Here is a 20,206-nt window from a genome sequence, read left to right as displayed (position 1 = left end):
TACTTTTGGAAACTTGTGGAGAAAACTCCAAATATTCACACACTGTGTTGGGGAAATTTCTCCTCATCTCAGTCCTGCTGAGGTGGCCTCGGATTTTGAGTCTGCGATCCCTGGTTCCACTGCCCAGCCAGGAAAAACATAATTCCTGCCCCTACCCTGTAAATACCCCATGAGACTGTGTCTGTCTCAGTCAGGAAGCTTCTCCATGTGAACCTTGTGTTAATGAAATTGGTGACAGTTCTTTCAGACCAGCAGCTTTGACCACAAGAACACCAGACAGTGGTCAGCACGGAATGTCCTGCAGTTACTGCAGGAGAAGGACTGGATGGACACAGTGGAGTGGTTCCCTGAGCAGACAGTCCAGACCATCTGGCAGAATGCCTCATCACCAGATCTCTCCAACGGGCAGCACGATTACTGCTGTCCTGATGAAGGGTCTCGGCCCTAAACGTCGACAGTGCTTCTCCCTATAGATGCTGCCTGGCCTGCTGTGTTCCACCAGTATTGTGTGTGTTGTGTGATTCCCCGAGTCTGCAGCGCGCGTAGTGGACAATCGCGGTACTGCAGGGGATCAGCAGCTCCCGGAACGCGGAAGCATTCTGAATCAGGAAGTGCTGGAGTTAACATGGCTTCGAAAGGAGAGACCGAGAGTTTGAGCGAGGAGGTGATTTGTCCCGTCTGCCTGGATTTCTTCACCGATCCGGTTACACTGGAGTGTGGACACAACTTCTGTCGGTCTTGTATCACACGGTATTGGGAAAGGGAGCAGAGAAACTCCTGCCCGGAATGTAGAGAGGAGTTTGCTGACCGTACCCTCAGGGTGAATCGGGCCTTAGCAAATCTGGCTGAAAAATTTCGAAATCTAAACCTGAATCCGAAAGGGAAGGAAAGTAAACGTCACTGCGAGGAACATGAGGAAGAATTGAAGCTGTTTTGTGAAACGGACAAGACACTGATCTGTCTGATCTGTAGAGACGCGCAGGAGCACAGAGAGCACCGCTTCATGCCGATTAAAGAAGCTGTTAAAATCTACAAGGTAAAAACTAACGTTAACTTAACATATTTCCTTTGTCCTTTGCTACACCTGACTCCTAACCTCCTCCCTCGTCACCATTCAGGGCCGCAAACAGCCCAGTTCCATGGTCGATTGTCCTCTCGTATTAGATTCCTTCTTCTCCAGCCCTTTACCTCTTCCACCTGTCCCCTCCCAGCTTCTCACTTCATCACCCTCCCCCACGTCCCCCTCACGCTATCTCACCCGTCACCTGTCAGCTGGTTCTCATCCCCAACCATTTTATTCTGGCTCCTGTCACATTCCTTCCCAGTCCTAATGAAGGGTCTCATCCCGGAACACCGACTGTTTATTTCCCCTGAATAGATGCTGCCTGACTCACTGAGTTCCTCCGGCATTTTGTGTGATAATCGGGTTTGATCTCCTGTTACTTTTGAAGCATCTTTGTTTCTATTTCCTTCACTCTCTGACTTCCAGGATCAGCTAAAATCTTCCTTAGACTCTCTCACAAAAAAGAAATCAGACTTCCAGGGAAAGGAGCAGCAACAGAAAGAGAAGATTTCCGGAGTTCGGGTGAGGCTTCCTGAGCGGGATTTCTGATTTTACTGTCGAGTTTTGCTCCCTTTAATGCAGAATAGCCGAGTATCGCAGCTCCAGTGACCTGGGTTCGATCCTGACCTCTGCTGCTGTCTGTGTGGAGTTTGCATGCTCTCCCTGTGACCACGAGAGAGTCCAACACATCCCAAGGACATGCTGGATGAATGGTTGATTACAATTAACCCTGTGAAGTTGGGGAGGGTATGCGGGAATCAGATGGGGGTTTATGGGTCAATGAGAGAGAATATGTTTCTGGAAAACGTGAGGGAATGGTGTTGACGGGAATGCACTCAGAAGTAGCATGGACTCCAATAGACCGAACTGAACGACAAAAGGAAACAGAGCACAGCAATGCAGTATATTAATCTTCACCTTTCATTCGACAGGAACAGTCACACAGCCTTCAGTCCCACATCACATCCCAGTTTGCTGAACTGCGCCAGATTATCACTGAGAAAGAGCAGAGCTTACTCAGGGATCTCAGGGAAGAAGAGAAGAGGATTCTCAACCAAATGGAGAAAAGTCTTCGGGAGATTCAGGAGAATATAAGGAGTATTCAGGAGGAAATCACTAAGTTAAAGGAACAGATGGATCAGAAAGACAGTGTGATATTTCTCAAGGTGAGGAATTATATTTCAATTTGTTTCTGTCAAAAGGCACTAAATGAACAGTGGTATATTTGAAATAAACACAGCTCAGAGGCCAATTCTAACAAATCAATTGCCGCTGCTGGCGACCTCACACAAGTTGTTATACCTGCATGATGCGCCCTCCCATCACTCCAATAATGACATTTCAAAATGTCCAAGATACGCTTTCAGTCCTTCAGTAGCAAAATACAATCTTGAAGCGATGAAACTTCAGGGTAATTCATTGTAAAGTAAGCTGCAACACAGCGGTCAAGTACAGAATGACATCCGCCCGTCCCCAGCTCAAAACTGCCCAGAACAAAGTACAGATACGTATCCTTTTCCCTTCACTTTTACCACGTCCCCAATCACGTGACGAGTTACCATAATAAACACGTAACACAGAATACAATGCAGTCAGAAAACAGACGTGTTGCTCCTACACACAACATTTACAAATGGCAGTAAACTGTTTCTCACCAGACAATTGATGCAACTATTCAGGGTTGTTGTTGTCCCATAATAATAAGATTATTAAGGGATTGGACACGCTGGAGGCAGGAAGCATGTTCCCGCTGATGGGTGAGTCCAGAACTAAAGGCCACAGTTTAAGAATAAGGGGTAGCCCATTTAGAACAGTGATGCGGAAAAACTTTTTCACCCAGAGAGTGGTGGATATGTGGAATGCTCTGCCCCAGAAGGCAGTGGAGGCCAAGTCTCTGGATGCATTCAAGAGAGAGTTAGATAGAGCTCTTATAGATAGGCGGGTCAAGGGATATGCGGAGAGGGCAGGAATGGGGCACTGATTGTGTATGATCAGCCATGATCACAGTGAATGGCAGTGCTGGCTAGAAGGGCCGAATGGCCTACTCCTTCACCTATTGTCTATTGTTCTAAAACTTGGCTTCCACAACTTCTGTACATCCCAGGACAGAATGCAAATCTCTCTGAAATTATTTACTCCGATCATAACACAGAGCTGCTGACTGTTTCCTTAATTACCGCATTAAATATCCTCTGAAACTCCCATTAACACCCGGTTCCAGTCACAGGCTGTGAGTGTGTCTGATGCAGTTGGTGTGAGGGTCTCAGTGAGAACAAAGAATTTGACCCACACATCAGACCTATCTCCTGTATCCGGTTTCCGTCAGATTATGGAAACTTTCACTGTCTCTTTATTTTTTGGATACATTTCACATGGGATTATATCCCATTCTCTATCATAAACAGGCCATTAGGTCCATCTTCTATCAGTATCCCTGCTTCACAAGCCTCCTGCCACCTACTCACCGCACCCAGCAACAGTGCCCTGAACTCCCTGGTCCCTCAACTGTTTATCCAGCCTCCCCATTACAGTCAGTCTCTGCTGTTCCATTTCATCCACTCCTGTGACAGCGAGTTTCACATCCTCCTCACTAAATTTCTTGTGGAATTTGTTAAAATCCATCTGGAATTACATCTCCCCACGAGTCTCCCCATAAATAGAGGTACTTCCTCCACCTGCACACAATCACATACATCACTGATCTTAAATTCCTCCATCCTATCACACTGACGTCATATCCAGATGATAATGCACAGCCTGTCCTGTCCTCCCTGTAAGTTTCTTCCTCTCAGTAATGGTCTGACATTCATAAACTTTCCCTGTCATTTACCCCATGGTTCTGTATTGTCCGTGTGTCTGAGTGATTGTGGGAGTGGGAATTTTCAACACCTTGTAATGATTTGGATGAAATTCAGGATGTGGACAGTAAGTCCAAGTCTAATCAGATTTGTGTTTTATTTATTTCAGGAGGAAGCTCGTCGGAACAGAAGGTAGGACAGGCTCTTTACTGAAACCCTGAATGGATTTGAAAATAGTTCAGAATAGCAATTTATAACCAGCAGTTTAATATTTACAGGATTAATGACGATGTCCAGGAATTGTCAGTGACAGATGAGACCCTACCGGTTGAAAAATTCGATCACCTCTATTTGTTGAACACAGTGCTGAGAGAAATGCTTGATGCTATTAATCGAGGTAAAACTTACAAAGATTCATTTCTCCTTGTTTATGAAGATCAATTTACTTCCAATTTGAGGCAAAGATTGTCTATAATACTGGGGTGCAGGGGAACTGAAGTTTATTCCACATCAACCCCACTGACTGGGAGGCATCACTGTCACATGGTCAGCTGGAGATGTCAGACCCCTGGACACACCAGCACAGGGTCACAATACAACCAATACACGGGACTGGCAGATGAACCACTGTGTTCCAATCCCAGGCGAATGCACTAACACACCAGTACATAAGTTTGGATCTAACCAGAGGAACTGGGAATTTAATACTGACAATAATATTGTAGGGAATAAAAATGAGTATCAGTGTGGTGACCGGGATTGTCAGGAAAATACACAAGTCCTTCATGTGCCCTGTGAGTGCAGACCCTGACTGACACAGGTCTTCCCCCTTCCGGATCAGCAACTCTCACTGTTGTTAGAGGCCGAAGAGGGGAGTGGTCGTGATCGGGGACTGAATCACCAGGGGAACAGACAGGAGAATCTATTGATGTGAACGGGACACCCGAATGGTATGTTGCCTCCTGGGTGCCAGGGTCAGGGATGCCTCGAATCGTGTCCGCAGCATTTTAGAGAGGGAGGCCAAAGAGCCAGATATCTTGGTAAATTTATGACAATGACATTGGAAGTAAAAGCAAAGAGGTCCTGAAAATAGAATTTGGAGAGCTTGGTAGAAAGCTCAGAAGCAGTACCCCCAGTGTTGTAATTTCTGGATTGCTGCCTGTGCCACGTGCTGGTGAGGGTAGAAACAGGATAATCTGACAGAGAAACATGGCTGAGAAGATGGTGCTGGGGACAGGGATTCAGGTTCTTGGATCATCGGGATCTGTTCTGGTGGAGGAACGAACTGCTCAAAAGGGATAGGTCGCACCTCGACCCGAGGGAGAACAATATTCTCAGAGAGGTTTGATAGAGCTGTTGGGGAGGGTCTGAACTAATTTGTTGGGGGGGAGGTCGGGAACTGGAGTGAAGGGATAGGACTGATGGTAAAATGCAAAGATAGCACGCAGTCAGACTGTCAGATATGGCGGACAGATGCGAGGACAAAATGTCAGCCAGCAGGGTGAGTGTCAGTGCATTAGAGATGCAGATTTAAAAAGGGTAGCAGATACAGTACACAAAGTGTTATATCTCAATGCATGGAGTATGAGAAATAAGGTGGATGATCTTGTTGCACTATTACCGATTGTCAGGTGTGATTTTGTGGCCATTACAGAATCATGGTTGTAGTTGGGATCTGAATGTCCAAGGTTACACAATGTATCGGTGGTGTAGGAAGGTCGGGTGAGGGGGTGGTGTGGCTCTGCTGGCAAATCAGCAGCTAGATGTGACATAGGATTGGAAGATGTTGAATCCTTGTGGGTTGAGGTAAGGAACTGCAAAAGTAAAAATGACACTGACACCAGTCATATACAGGCCTCCCAACAGTCAGTGGGTTGAGGCCCACAGATTACAACTGGAAATAGAAAAAGCTGATGAAAAGGACAATGTTATGATAATCATGGGAGATTTCAACATGCAGGTCAATTGGGGAAATCAGGTTGGTAAAGGATTTCAAGAGAGTGAGTTTGTTGAATGCAATGTGATGGCTTTCTAGAGCAGTTTGTCGTTGAGCCTACTCGGGGAACAGCTCTACTGGATTGGGTGTTATGTATTGAACCAGAGGTGAGTAGTTAAAAGAAACCTTAGGAGGCAGAGCTCACAACATGACTGAGTTCAACTTGAAATCTGATAAGGAGACAGTAAAGTCTGACTTTGTAGTATTTCAGAGGAGTAAAAGAAATTACAGTGGTCTGAGAGAGGAGTTGGCCAAAGCAAATTGGAAGGAGATGCTGCCAGGGATGAGAGCAGAGCAGAAATGGTGTCAGTTTCTGGGAAAATGAGGATAGATGTACTCCAAAAATAAATAAATACTCAAATGGCGAAATAGTACAACCATGGCTGACAGGGGAAGACAAGTTAATGTAAAGGCAAAGGAGAGGGCATACAACTAAACAAAAATAATTCGGAAGAGAGAGGATTGGGAAGCTTTTAAATATCTACAGAGAGGAACTAAAAGGTGGGAAAAAATAAACAAGAAATTGATTTGAATTGAACTGGCCTGGTTGAAGAAGCTGTCCCGGAGCCTGTTGCTCCCGGCTTTTATGCTGCGGTACCATATCCCGGATGGTAGCAACTGGTACAGTTTGTGGTTGGGGTGACTCTGGTATCCAATGATCCTTCAGGCCCTTTTTACACACCTATCTTTGGAAAACAAGATAGCAAACAATATCAAATTATTTTTCAAGTATTGTAAAAAAAATAAAACAGAGATGAGAGTGGATATAGGACAGCTAGAAAATGAGGCTGGATGCATAATAACAGAGGATAAAGAGATGGCAGATAAGCCAAATATTTTGCACCAGTATTCACCGTGGAAGACACCAGCACTGTGCCCGGTGTTGAAGAGTGCGAGGGAAGAGAAGTGAGTGCAGTTACTGTTACAAGGGACAAGCTGCTCAAAAAGCTGAAAGCCCCAAAGATACATAAGTCACTCAGACCAGATGAACTGCACCCCAGTGTTCTGAAAGAGGTCGCAGTAGAAATTATGGAGGCATTCCAAATGATCTTTCAAAATCACTGGACCCTGGCATGGTGCCAGAGGACTGGAAAATGGCAAATGTCACTTGACTCTTTAAGTAAGGAGGAAGGCAGCAGAAAGGAAATTATTGACCAGTTTGCCTCACCTCTGTGGTTGGGAAGAAATTGGAGTCAGTTGTTAAGTATGAGGCTATGGAATACTTGGTGACACTGGACAAGATAGGACAAGTCAGCATGGCTTCGTTAGGGAATATTCTGCCTGACAAACCTGTTGGGATTCTTTGAGGAGATTACAAGCAGGATCGATAAAGGGGATGCAGTGGATGTTGTATACTTGGAATCTCGGAAGGCCTTTGACAAAGTGCCACGCATGAAGGTGGTAACCAGGTTAAGAGGCCATGGTATTACAGAAAAGTTACAGGCATGGTTAGAACATTGGCTGATTGGTAGGAAACAGCGAATGGGAGTCAACGGAACCTTTCCTGGTTGGCTGCCAGTGACTCGTGTTCCTCAGGGACACAGGTGTTAGGACACCTTCATTTTATGCTGTATATCAAGATTTAGCTGATGGAATAGACAATAAGATATAGGAGCAGAAATAGGCCATTCGGCCCATTGAGTTTGCTCCAATATTCAGTCATGGGAAGACCCAATTCTTCCGGACATCCCCACTCCCCTGCTTTCACCCCATACCATTTGATGCCCTGGCTAAATGAGAACCGGTACATCTCTGCCTTAAATATGCCTTGGCCTCCACAGCCACATGTCGCAACAAATTCCACAGATTCTCCACACACACTGACTAAAGTAATTTCTCCGCATCTCAGTTCTAAAAGGACGTCCTTCAATCATGAAGTCATACCCTCTTGTCCTAGAGTAAATGGCTTTGTTTCCAGGCTTTGCAGATGATACGAAGATTGGCGGAGGGGCCGGTAGTGTTGAGGAAACAGTTAGGCTGGACAAGGATGAGGAGAATGGGAAAGAAATTGGCAAATTATATACAATGTTGGAAAATACATGGTCCTGCACTTTGGTCGTAGAAATAATGTGCAGATTTTTTTTTCAAATGGGGAGAAAATCAAAAAATCTGAGCCGAAATTGGATTCAGCAGTCATTCTGCAGAACTCCCTAAAGGTTAACTTGAAGGTAGAGTCACTGGTGAGGAAGGCAAATCCAATGTTAGCATTGAATTCAATCGGTTTAAATAGCATTCATTTCAAGAGCAGGGATGTGATGCTGAGGATTTATAAGGCACTGGTGAAGACTCACCTTGAGTACTGTGAACAATTTTGGGCTCCTCGTCTAAGAAAAGATGTGCTGGCATTGCAGAAGGTTCATTTCATAAGGATGATTCCAGGAATGAAAGGGTTATCATACGAGGAACGTTTGATAGCTCTGTGTCTGCACTCGCTGGAATTTAGAAAGATGAGGGGGAATCTCATTGAAACCTTTCAAATGTTGAAATTCCTAGAAACCTTTCGAATGTTGAAAGTCTCAGACAGAGTAGATGTGGAAGGGATGTTTCCCATGGTGGTGGAGTTTAGGACAAGAGGGCACAGCCTCAAGACAGAGGGGGAATCTATTTAAAACATGCGGAGAAATTTGTGCCAGCAGCTAGTGAATTTGTGGAACCTGTTGGGTGTATTTAAGGCAGAGCTTGATAGGTTCTAGATTGGACACAGCATCAAAGGTTACGGGGAGAAGACCAGGTAGTGGGGCTGAGGAGGGAAAAAAAGGATCATCAATTATTGAATGGCGGAGCAGACTCGATAGGAAAATGGCCTAATTCTGCTCCTATGTTTTATGGTGATCAGACCACTTCATTGAAGCATTGTGAGAATCAGCTCGGACACACCAACAAGCATTGACATGAGTCAAGATTTCATCTCGGGAGAAGCACACACAGCATAACCGGCCTGGCAAAGCTCCCTCACACACATACACAGGAAGGACTGGCAGATTGTAGTCAGAGCCTCAGCAATGTACATTGTTATTTCCCTCAGTAACCTGGAAACCAGTCTCTTCAGAGACAGTAATTTATTCATTTAAACAACTCAATCACGTGTGACACATTGTCAACACACACCAGACATGTGATGACACACTGTAACATACAAATTCTTCAATGTGCACACTATCCTTCAATGTGTATACACACCACACGGATATTTACCACAATCAACACACACACACACACACACACACACACACACACACAGATATACTATCAGAGTGTGACACACGGCCACAGTTATAGGCACAAATTCCCATTTAGGATTGAAATCTGCCGTCCTTACCCAGTCTGTCTGTTCTGTGTCACTGAGCTGCCCTCTGACGTGACGTCACATCAACACTTCACAGACAGACTCCAGGGTGAGATTCCTCAGGAGGATGATCTGGGAGGGTTTGATGGATGTTGAACTCACGGCCCACTTCATCAATCTGCAAGACTAAGATGTCTTCTTGAGCATGGCCCATTTGTGTGTTTGCCCCCCCCCCCCATCCCTCTAACCATTCCCCATCTGTGTATTTATTTTAAAATATGTTATTTTTTACCTGTTTCTACAGCGTCTGAGGGCAAATTCCGTTCAACAACCTCCCTCTCTCTGAGAATGTTACCCGATTTCCCATCTCACTTTCCATCTGAGGCCTCTGGTTCTGTACTCCCATTTCTTGGAAAAAGAACGTTATTTAAGCTCCTTAGAATTATTTACCTTGATAAGGGGTCATACCTGAACATCCTACACTACAGCTGAATAGCCCAAGCTTACCCACTCTCTGATTTTAACCCAAGCCCCCAGTCCTGGTAACATCCTCCTGAAGCCTCCTGTCCAGTGTAATGACATCCTCCCCATATTCAGGAACCGGAAAAGCAGACAATACTCCAAGTGTGGTCTGTCATCGACATCAAAGGCCTTGCTTAAGTTCATGTGGACAGTGTGGAATAGGCTGATGAATACAGGACTGAAGGTGTTTTTTTAGATTGGGACAAGAAGGGCGGCGTGGGAGCAAAATTCTGAAGGAAGACAATGTAAAAAAAAAACTTTGTGTACAAGAACGGCGAGACTGCACAGGACAGCACGGAGAGTTTAAAAAGATGACCACCCTATACAGCGGGCAGCGGAGTGGGTGGCAGCAGAGTGTAGGGCTTTGGCTCAACGGGCTTAGGCGGTAACGGGAAGAGCTGAGAGCGAGGAACCGACTCTTTTTCTCCCCTTGGCAAATCGGCCTGGACGGACGGGGGAACAGCAGGGCACATTAGTTAACCGTTTAAAAAGTCCGTGTGCTTGGTGAAGTAAGTGGGTGAGTAGACCCATCTTTCTTTGTGTCATTCCTGTAGAATTAGGTAGCATGTCTGCAGGGTCTGTGCTTTGTTCAGGGTGTCAGATGTGGGAATCCTGGGAGACCTCCAGCCTCCCTGATAGCCACATCTGCACCAGGTGAACCGAGATTCAGCTCCTCGGAGACCGTGTTAGGGATCTGGAGCTGCAGCTTGATGACCTACTGCTTATTAGAGAAAATGAAGAGGTGATAGACAGGAGCTACAGGGCGGTAGTTATCCCTAGGCTACAGGGGTCAGAAAACTGGGTGACTGTCAGGAGAGTGAAGGGAAATGCCCAGATAGTGGAGAGCACCCCTGTGGCTGCCCCCCTCAGCAACAAGTATATCGTTTTGGACGCTGTTGAGGGGGATGACCTGACAGGGGACGGCTACGGTGACCGGGTCTCTGGCACTGAGCCTGGCGCTGTTGTGCAGGAGGGAAGGAGGGAGAAGAGGAATGCGGTAGTCATAGGGGATTCCATAGTCAGTGGAACAGACAGGAGATTCTGTGCGCCTGGCAGAGATACCCACATGGTGTGCTGCCTCCCAGGTGCCAGGGTACGGGATGTCTCGGATCGGGTCCAGAATATTCTGAAGGGAGAGGGCGAGCAGCCAGCTGTCTTGGTACATGTTGGTACCAATGACATAGAGAGGAAAAGGGAGGAGGTCCTGAAGAGAGATTTCCGGGAGTTAGGAATGAAGCTGAGAAGCAGGACCTCCAGGGTAGTAACCTCAGGATTGCTACCTGTGCCACGTGCTAGCGAGGGCAAGAATAGTAGGATCAGGCTGATGAATGTGTGGCTGAGAGACTGGTGCAGGGGGCAGGGCTTCAGATTCTTGGATCATTGGGATCTCTTCTGGGGGAAGTACTACTTATTCAAAAAGGACGGGTTACCCCTGAACCCGAAGGGGATCAATATCATCGCGGGAATGTTTAATAGAGCTGTTAGGGAGGGTTTAAACTAATTTGGCAGGGGGATGGTAAACCGGAATGATAGAGCGGAGGAGAGGGAATCTATAAATCTAAAATAGTGAGCAGTAAAGATGTCAGGAAGGACTAGGGGATCAGAGATACTGGATTGGATATTGTGTAATGACCCAGAGGTGATTAGAGAGATTGAGGTGAAGGAACCGTTAGGAGGCAGTGATCGTAACATGATTGAGTTCACTGTGAAATTTGAGAAAGAGAAGCCGAAATCCGATGTGTCGGTATTGCAGTAGAGTAAAGGAAATTACAGTGGCACGAGAGAGGAATTGGCCAAATTTGACTTGAAGGGGACATTAGAGGGAAGGACGGCCTAGCAGCAGTGGCTGGAGTTTATGTGAGGAGTGAGGAATGTGCAAGACAGATATATTCCAAAAAAGAAGAATTTTTCAAATGGAAAAAGAGAAGTCAAAGCCAAAGTGGCTGACAAGAGAAGTCAAAGCCAAAGTAAAAGCAAAGGAGAGGGCATTCAAAGAAGCAAAAATTAGTGGGAAGACAGAGGATTGGGAAGATTTTAAAAGCTTACAAAAGGAAACTAAGAAGGCCATTAAGAGGGAAAAGATGAACTATGAAAGGAAGCTTGCAAATTATATCAAAGAAGATACTAAAAGCTTTGTCAAGTATATAAAGAATAAAAAACGGGTGAGAGTGGATATTAGACAGATAGAAAATGATGCTGGAGAAATTGTAATGGGAGATAAGGAGATGGCTGAGGAACTGAACGAGTATTTGCATCAGTCCTCACTGAGGAAGATATCAGCAGTATACCGGACACTCAAGGGTGTCAGGGAAGAGAAGTGTGCGCAGTCACAATTACGACAGAGAAAGTACTCAGGAAGCTGAATAGTCTCAGGGTAGATAAATCTCCAGGACCAGACGGAATGCACACTTGTGTTTTGAAGGAAGTAGCTGTGGAGATCGCGGAGGCATTAGCAATGATCTTTCAAAAGTCAATAGATTCTGGCATGGTTCCGGAGGAGTGGAAGATTGTAAATGCCACTCTGGTATTTAAGAAAGGGGCAAGGAAGCAAAAAGTAAATTATAGACCTGTTAGATTGAGAAATGGTTGTAAAGTTTCTGGAGTCAATTGTCAAGAATGAGGTTACGGAGTACCTGGACGCATATGACAAGATAGGCCAAACTCAGCATGGTTGCCTTAAAGGAAAATCCTGCCTGACAAACCCATTGAAATCTTTTGAGGAGATTACAAGTAGGCTAGACAAGGGAGATGCAGTGGATGTTGTGTATTTGGATTTTCAGAAGGCTTTTGACAAGGTGCCACACATGAAGTTGCTAAACAAGATAAGAGCCCATGGAATTATGGGAAATTTACATATGTGGATAGAGCGTTGGCTGATTGGCAGGAAACAGAGAGTGGGAATAAAGGATCCCATTCTGGTTGTCTGCCAGTTACCAGTGGTGTTCCACAGGGCTCCATGTTGGGGCCACTTCTTTTTACATTGTATATCAACAATTTGGATTATGAAATAGATGGCTTTGTGGCTAAGTTTGCTGATGATACAAAGATAGGTGGAGGGGACGGTAGTGCTGAGGAAACAGAGAGTCTGCAGAGAGACTTGGATAGATTGGGAGAATGGTCAAAGAAGTGGCAAATGAAATACAATGTTTAAAAGTGTATGGTCATGCACGTTGGTAGAAGAAATAAACGGGCTGACTATTATTGAAATGGAGAGAGAATTCAAAATTCTGAGATGCAATTGTACTTGGAAGTGCTCGTGCACTTAAGGTTAACCTCCAGGTTGAGTCGGTGGTGAAGAAGGTGAATGCAATATTGGCATTCATTTCTGGAGGAATAGAAAATAAGAGCAGGGATGTGATGTTGAGGCACTATAAGGAACTGGTAAGACCTCACTTGGAATACTGTGTGCAGTTTTGGGCTCCTTGTTTACGAAAGGATGTTCTGACATTGGAGAGGGTTCAGAGAAGATTCACGAGAATGATTCCTGGAATGAGAGGGTTAACATGTGAGGAATGTTTGACCGCTCTTGGACTGTACTCCGTGGAGTTTAGAATGAGGGGGAACCTCACAGAAGCATTTCGGATGTTAAAAGGCATGGACAGAGTGGATATGGCAAAGTTGTTTCCCATGGTGGGGGAGTCTAGTACGAGAGCATGACTTAAGGATTGAAGGGCGCCCATTCAGAACGGAGATGCAAAGAATTTTTTTTAGCCAGAGGGTGGTGAATCTGTGTATTTCTTGCGGCAGTGGAAGCCAAGTCATTGTGTGTATTTAAGACAGAGATTGATAGGTATGTGAGTAGACAGGGCATCAAAGGTCATGGTGAGAGGGTGGGAGAGTGGGACTAAATGGGAGAATGGGAAAATGGATCAGCTCATGATAAAATAACTCCTGCTTTAAAAATCAAACACAAGAAAATCTACAGATGCTGGTAATCCAAGCTGCACAGGTCCTGATGAAGGGTCTCGCCAGATCTCTCTGACACCTGTCTGGAGAGAGTTGATGTTGGGAGGATGTGGGTGGGTCGAGAACGGTGAGCACAGCCTCCGACTATAGGGATGTCCATTTAGGACAGAGTCTCCCCCGATCCCCGGGGCCGCGCTGACCGAGTCTCCCCCCGATCCCCGGGGCCGCGCTGCCCGAGTCTCCCCCCGATCCCCGGGACTCTCTAATTCTCTGCTTCTCCCCCCGTTCCCCGGGGCCGCGCAGTCCGAGTCTCCCCCCGGATCCCCGGGGACTCTCTAATTCTCTGCTTCTCCCCCCAGTCTCTGTCACCCTGGATGTGGAAACGGCGTATCCGGGTCTCGAGGTGTCTGGGGATCGGAAGAGTGTGAGACGGACCGGGACCCGGAGGAATCTCCCTGACACCGGGAAGAGATTCACAGACTGGGATTGTGTGCTGGGATCGGAGGGATTCACATCGGGGAGACATTACTGGGAGGTGGAGGTGACGGGGAATCGGTTCTGGTGTCTGGGAGTCGCCGCAGAGTCTGTGGAGAGGAAGAGACGGGTCAGACTGAGTCCGGAGACCGGATTCTGGGTCATCAGGCGGTTTGGTGACGTGTTACATCGGGATTGTGACGTGTCCGGTCGCCCCTCCCCCGAGTCCCGTCTCGCTGCCGGTCCCATCCCCGGGAGGGTGGGAGTTTATCTCAGTTACGAGTCCGGGACAGTTTCATTTTACAACGCGGAGACCAAGTCCCATCTCCACACCTTCACTGGGAATAAATTCACGGGGAAACTTTATCCTTTCTTCGCGACCTGGGATGTGAACCAGTGGCTGAGAATCTGCTCCGGTTCCGCTCCGGGTCTGTAAACGGGTCGGGTCCCGGGACCGGCGTCAGGAGTAAAGTCCCTGTAAATATAAATGTGCGGAGAGTGCAGCTAAATACGTGGCTAAGGGGATGGTGCAGGAGGGAGGGCTTCATGTTTCTGGACAATTGGGCTTTGTTCCCGGGAAGGTGGGGCCTGTTCAGACGGGACGGTTTGCCCCTAAACTGGGCGGGAGGGGGAGGAATAACATTCTTGCGGGTAGATTTGCCAGTGCTGCTCCGGGGAATTTAATCCAGATTTGCAGAGGGAGGGGAACCAGAGTGTCAGAGCAGATAGTGAGGTGCAGGAGGATAAGGAACATGAGAGGACTGCATGTATAAACGGAAATGAAAAAAAAGCAGATGATATACATATTCTCAGGTACAGCTATTTCAATGCACGGAGTATTGTCGGTAAAACAGATGAGTTTAGGGCTTGGGTTGACACGTGGGATAACGACATGACTGCTATCAGTGAGGGGCAGAACTGGCAGCTTAATGTTCCGGTAAAATTGGAGAACGGCCAATTTTGTGGAAATGAAAAAGGATCTAGGAAGAGTGGATTGGGATAAGTTTTTTTTTCTGGCAAGGATGTGTTCAGTAAGTTCACAGGCATAAGAAATTAAATAGAGATTGGGTTGGAAATGTTATAGCAATTTCATTTAATTCAAAATCGAGAGGAGTTGCAATTTCGGTTAATAAATCTTTACCAATTAAAATACAAAATGTAATAATTGATTCTGTGGGGAGATACGAGATTATACATTGTCAAATTTTTTCAGAATTATGCAAATTTTATGAACATTTATGCACCAAATGAAAATGATGCAAAATTCATACAAGAAGATTTTTTGAACTTGGCTGACGCAAATGATAAAATATTAATAGGCAGAGATTTTAATTTTTGTTTAGATCCAGTTTTGGAAAGGTCAACTACAGTTGTTACAAAATTAAAAGAAATAAAACTAACTTTATCATTAATGAAAGATTTAAACCTGATTGATATATGGAGGAAAATTAATCCAAGAGAAAGAGATTATTCATTTTATTCAAATAGACATAAAGCTTAGATGGAGATTTAATACAATTTTATTAAAACGTCAAGATTTTTGTGATTTTATGAAAAAACAGATTCAATTTTTTTTGGATACAAATTTACATTCAGTTGAGGGTAAAATTGTATTATAGGAAGCGATGAAAGCATATTTAAGGGGTCAGATTATAAGTTATACATCTAAAATTAAGAAGGAAAATTGGGAAAAGATATAAAGTTAGAAAAAGAATCTCAAAGATATATGACAGAACAAAAACAAAGACAACTTGTTAATAAAAAACTACAATATAATATCGTACATATCGTACAGAAAAAGTAATTATGAGAACTAAACAGAAATATTACGAATTAGGTGAAAGATCACATAAAATTCTTGCTTGGCAGTTGAAAACAGAACAGGCTTTTAAAACAATAAATGCAATTAGAACAAGTGTAAATAAGGTTGCTGATAAACCTTTGGAAATTCATGAAACTTTATTTTTTTTTTATATACTGAACTATATCAATCAGAATCACAAAATAAGATTACTGAGATGGATAAATTTTTATCACAAATAACCCTTCCGAAATTTAATTTGGAAGAACAGAAAGGATTAGATATGCCCTTTACATTAAAAGAGGTTGAAGAAGCTGTAGGATCACTTGAGAGTAACAAATCCCCAGAAGAAGATGGTTTTCCTCCTGAATTTTATAAAAAAAATTAAAGATATATTAATTCCTCCCTCTATGGAATTAATATACCAAGTGGAAAGAATGCATAAACTCCCACAATCTTTTTTAACAGCGATCATAACTGTATTGCCAAAAAAAGAGATCCTCTAAAACCAACATCATATAGGCCTATTTCTTTGTTGAATACAGATTATAAGATAATAGCAAAAATTTTATCTAATAGAATATCTAAATATTTACCAAAATTAATGCATATGGATCAAACAGATTTTATTACAATCAATGGATAATCTAACCTGGTTACTTAGTATAATTCATCTGGCACAAAAAAGAGAGGAAATGAGTGTGGCATTTGCTTTGGATGCAGAAAAAGCATTTGATAGATTGGAATGGGATTTTTTTGTTTAAGGTATTGGAAAAATATGAGCGAGGAAAATCTTTTATACAATGGATTAAAACCTTAAATACTAATCCTCAAGCTGAAGTAGTTACAAATGCTCAGATTTCAACACCATTTTGCTTAACGAGGTCAACTGGACAAGGCTGCCCGTTATCACCTGCTTTATTTGTATTGGCAAAAGAACCATTAGCTGAATTAATTAGAACAGATTCAGATATTGGCGGTTTTAGAGTTAATCAAGAAGAATATAAAATTAATTTATTTGCTGATGATGTTTTGATTTATTTTACAAACCTATTACAATCTTTGCAAAGATTATCTTTTAAATTGGAAGAATACGGGAAAGTATCAGGGTATAAATTAAATTGGAATAAAAGTGAAATTTTACCCCTTACAAAAGGAAATTATAATCAATGTCGATTAGTAACTCAATTTCGATGGTCAATAAATGGGATAAAATATTTAGGTATCAGAGTTGACAATGATGTAAAAAATTTATATAAACAAAATTATTTGCCATGATTAAAAAAAAATAAAAGAGGATCTTGATAAATGGATGATGTTACCAATAACATTAATAGGTAGAGTTAATGCTGTAAAAATGAATATATTCCATAGATTGCAATATATATTCCAAACTTTACCAATACAATTACCGCAGAAGTTTTTTCAAGAACTAAATAAATATGTAAGGAAATTTCTTTGGAAAGGAAAGATGTCAAGAATATCATTGGAAAAATTGAGATGTAAATTTGATTTAGGAGGGTTACAACTTCCAAATTTTAACAATTATGATAAAGCAATTCAACTTAGATTTATTGCATCTTTTTTTGTTGAAAAAAAAACCCGGCATGGATTAGAATAAAATTAGATAAGATAGGAGAAAACATACCAGAAGATTTTACATATAAATGGGAATCCAAATTGATACGGGAAAAAAAAGAATCTCCTATATTAAGACACTTGAATGATTTATGGAATAAGGTAAATATGGATGATAAGATAAAGAAATCTTTATTAGCAAAAATAAACTTTAATTCAAAATAGGCTTATTCCTTTTACAATGGATAATAAACTTTTACATAATTGGTTCCAAAAGGGGATTAAATATATATGTAATTGTATTGATGTCGTTTGAGCAATGAAAAAATAAATATAAAATATCAAACAACACTCTTTTCTCTTATTTTCAATTAAAGGACAATTACGAGAAAAGCTGGGTCAAACAATGTTGATGCCAAAACTTAGTGAAATAGAAATATTAATTCAAAAAGGAAAAATTTAAAAAATTACATCTTGTATGTACAATTTGATTCAAAAACAGACTGAATCTGGAATTCATAAATCAAGACAAAAATGGGAAACTGATTTGAATGTTAAAATTGTTGGAAAAAGTTGGTCAAGATTATGTTCTGATAGTATGATAAATACAATAAATGTTCAAATTAGATTAATACAATATAATTTTTACATCAATTATATATAACACCACAGAAAATAAATAGATTAAATTCAAATATGTCTGACCAATGCTTTCGATGTAATCAAGAAATTGGTACTTTTTTACATTCTACTTGGTCTTGTTTTAAAATTCAACCATTTTCGATATATCTGACTTTTATTGGAACAAAGTACTGGAGTTCAACTCCCAAATAGTCCAATATTATTTTTATTAGGAGATATTGAAGGGACAATACCGAAAATTAAATTGAATATGTATCAGAAAAAAATTATAAATATTGATTGGCAGTAGCTAAAAAAGTTATCGCAATTACTTGGAAATCTGAGTTATATTTAACTATGGATTATTGGAATAATGAAATATATAGTTGTATTCCACTTGAAAAAATTACATATAATCTAAGAAATGAATATGATATATTTTTCAAAATTTGGCTCCCATACCTACAAAAGATAGGATTAAATATATAGGTCCTTTGAAGATAAAATTATAATGTAATTGGGGAAAGTAAGAATAAATATTAAAATTATTTTGAACTCCATGGAGCATGTGGGTATCCTCCAATATCGAGGCAATCTTTTTCTTCTTTATTTCTTTCTTTAGATAAGGGTTAAGGTGGGGATGGGGAGGAGGACTAATATTATTTTTCTTTTTCTTACTAATTTTTCATTACATTTATTCTTTGTAATTTTCTAAAAATTTAATAAATAAATAAAAAGAACATCTCAGTAATCCAACAGCCCACTCACCTTTGCTACCCTTTATGTTATTTCCTTACGTTTAACACAATTATTACGTGCCTTTTCCAGCTCAAACTGTGAATTGATTTAAAGTCAGTCCCATAATTTAATAGCTTTTATTTGAAAACTATCTACCCTCGCAAAGATTGTACTGAAGACTGCATTTGATTTTTCTTCAGCCTTGTACGCTTCACATTGAAATAGTATGTGTTTCGACGGTTTCATAATGACAAAATGTACACGACACAGAATGAAGTTTTCCAATTAGTTACAAGGCATAATTAAGCATAGTGTGGATATTTCTGTCATGTGAATATCATTCCTTCCCTTGTTTTAAGCCCTTCTTCTATAAACCCAACAGGTTTATGTATTCTGGAAAGGTGTCTGTCTTTACGTCCATTATCCTACGTCTTGCCATAAGCCCCTAATTCTTAACACTACCAACCCTTTAGCTTCTAATTTGCTAAGTGGAAGGTCTATATCCACAGCTTAACATTTAACAGCTTTTGGTGCTAAACAGTCAACATCATCATTTCCCTCAACAGTGTGATATGCAGGCCCCATAATGTGCAGACATATAAATCAAACTTTATATATGAAATACCGTTTGACAAGTTTCCAACAGTCAATCTGACCTACTGCCAGAATGACCTGTTTAAGACTCATCAAAACTGAAATGTATTCTGAGCAAATTATAAGGACCAATTTCCTCCATCCACTGTAAGCCTAAACTGTTGGCAAAGAATTCTGCTTTCTATGCTGATAAATGGCTATAAGTCATTTCTTTATCATTACCTGCTATTCAGGCACACAAAAACAGCCACACCAACATCCCCAATTAAATTATCTTTTGATTCATCTGTAAAAATGGTTACTGTATGATAATAACTTTCATTAATATACTGATGACCAACAGACTCTCAGGCAGAACCGAATCCGATCGTGTAAAAAGTAAAATCACCTGAAGTCAATGGAAAAAACAATGTGGGGTTACAGAGAACGCTACAGTGGGACATACTGTGTCATCAAATACACCCATATTCGCAGCATGGTAAGAACCCAGCCACCCAAAACAAAAAACACTCTTCTAGTGATGTTCCCAACCGTCCTCTAGCACAACTTTAACAGGATGATCATTTCCTTGACCCGCAAATTAATCCAGTATGTTGACATCAACTTGAACCTCTGTTACTTTGAGGGCAATTGTCCCATTGCAATCAGTAAAGCCAAAGCAGGAGACAACATTACCGCACCAGAACACAATTAAAAGTCTGTAATTGTATCACATACAAACACTTTTAATTTGAAGATGAAGGTGATCCACAAGCCACACAGACATAATCATGAACAGATCAAATTAAACAAATATAATTGGTCAACAAAGATTTTCATGTTGCACCCA

At 42.1% G+C, this 20,206-nt stretch overlaps 1 protein-coding gene across 1 annotated transcript; it reads left to right on the top strand.

Moving 5' to 3' along the window:
- Nucleotides 1–78: 78 nt before the first annotated feature.
- Nucleotides 79–18,776, top strand: LOC132385822 (nuclear factor 7, ovary-like). Its single transcript, XM_059958045.1, has 6 exons — nucleotides 79–1,036; nucleotides 1,490–1,585; nucleotides 1,996–2,229; nucleotides 4,031–4,053; nucleotides 4,140–4,258; nucleotides 13,931–18,776. Exons 1-6 carry the CDS (start codon nucleotides 626–628, stop codon nucleotides 14,479–14,481), a joined length of 1,434 nt encoding a protein of 477 aa, XP_059814028.1. The 5' UTR covers nucleotides 79–625; the 3' UTR covers nucleotides 14,482–18,776.
- Nucleotides 18,777–20,206: the final 1,430 nt, after the last annotated feature.

This window comes from Hypanus sabinus (assembly GCF_030144855.1).
Source record: "Hypanus sabinus isolate sHypSab1 chromosome X2 unlocalized genomic scaffold, sHypSab1.hap1 SUPER_X2_unloc_24, whole genome shotgun sequence".
Taxonomy (NCBI): Eukaryota; Metazoa; Chordata; class Chondrichthyes; order Myliobatiformes; family Dasyatidae; genus Hypanus; species Hypanus sabinus.
The sequence above is the reverse complement of the archived record's forward strand: the minus strand, read 5'-3'. Positions and strand labels throughout refer to the sequence as shown.

Coding starts and splice junctions, on each gene's coding strand:
- LOC132385822 (XM_059958045.1), top strand. CDS start 626: ATGGCTTCGAAAGGAGAGACCGAGAGTTTGAGCGAGGAGGTGATTTGT. Junction 4,054..4,139: donor GAAGCTCGTCGGAACAGAAG/GTAGGACAGGCT, acceptor TAATATTTACAG/GATTAATGACGATGTCCAGG. Junction 4,259..13,930: donor GCTTGATGCTATTAATCGAG/GTAAAACTTACA, acceptor TTCTCCCCCCAG/TCTCTGTCACCCTGGATGTG.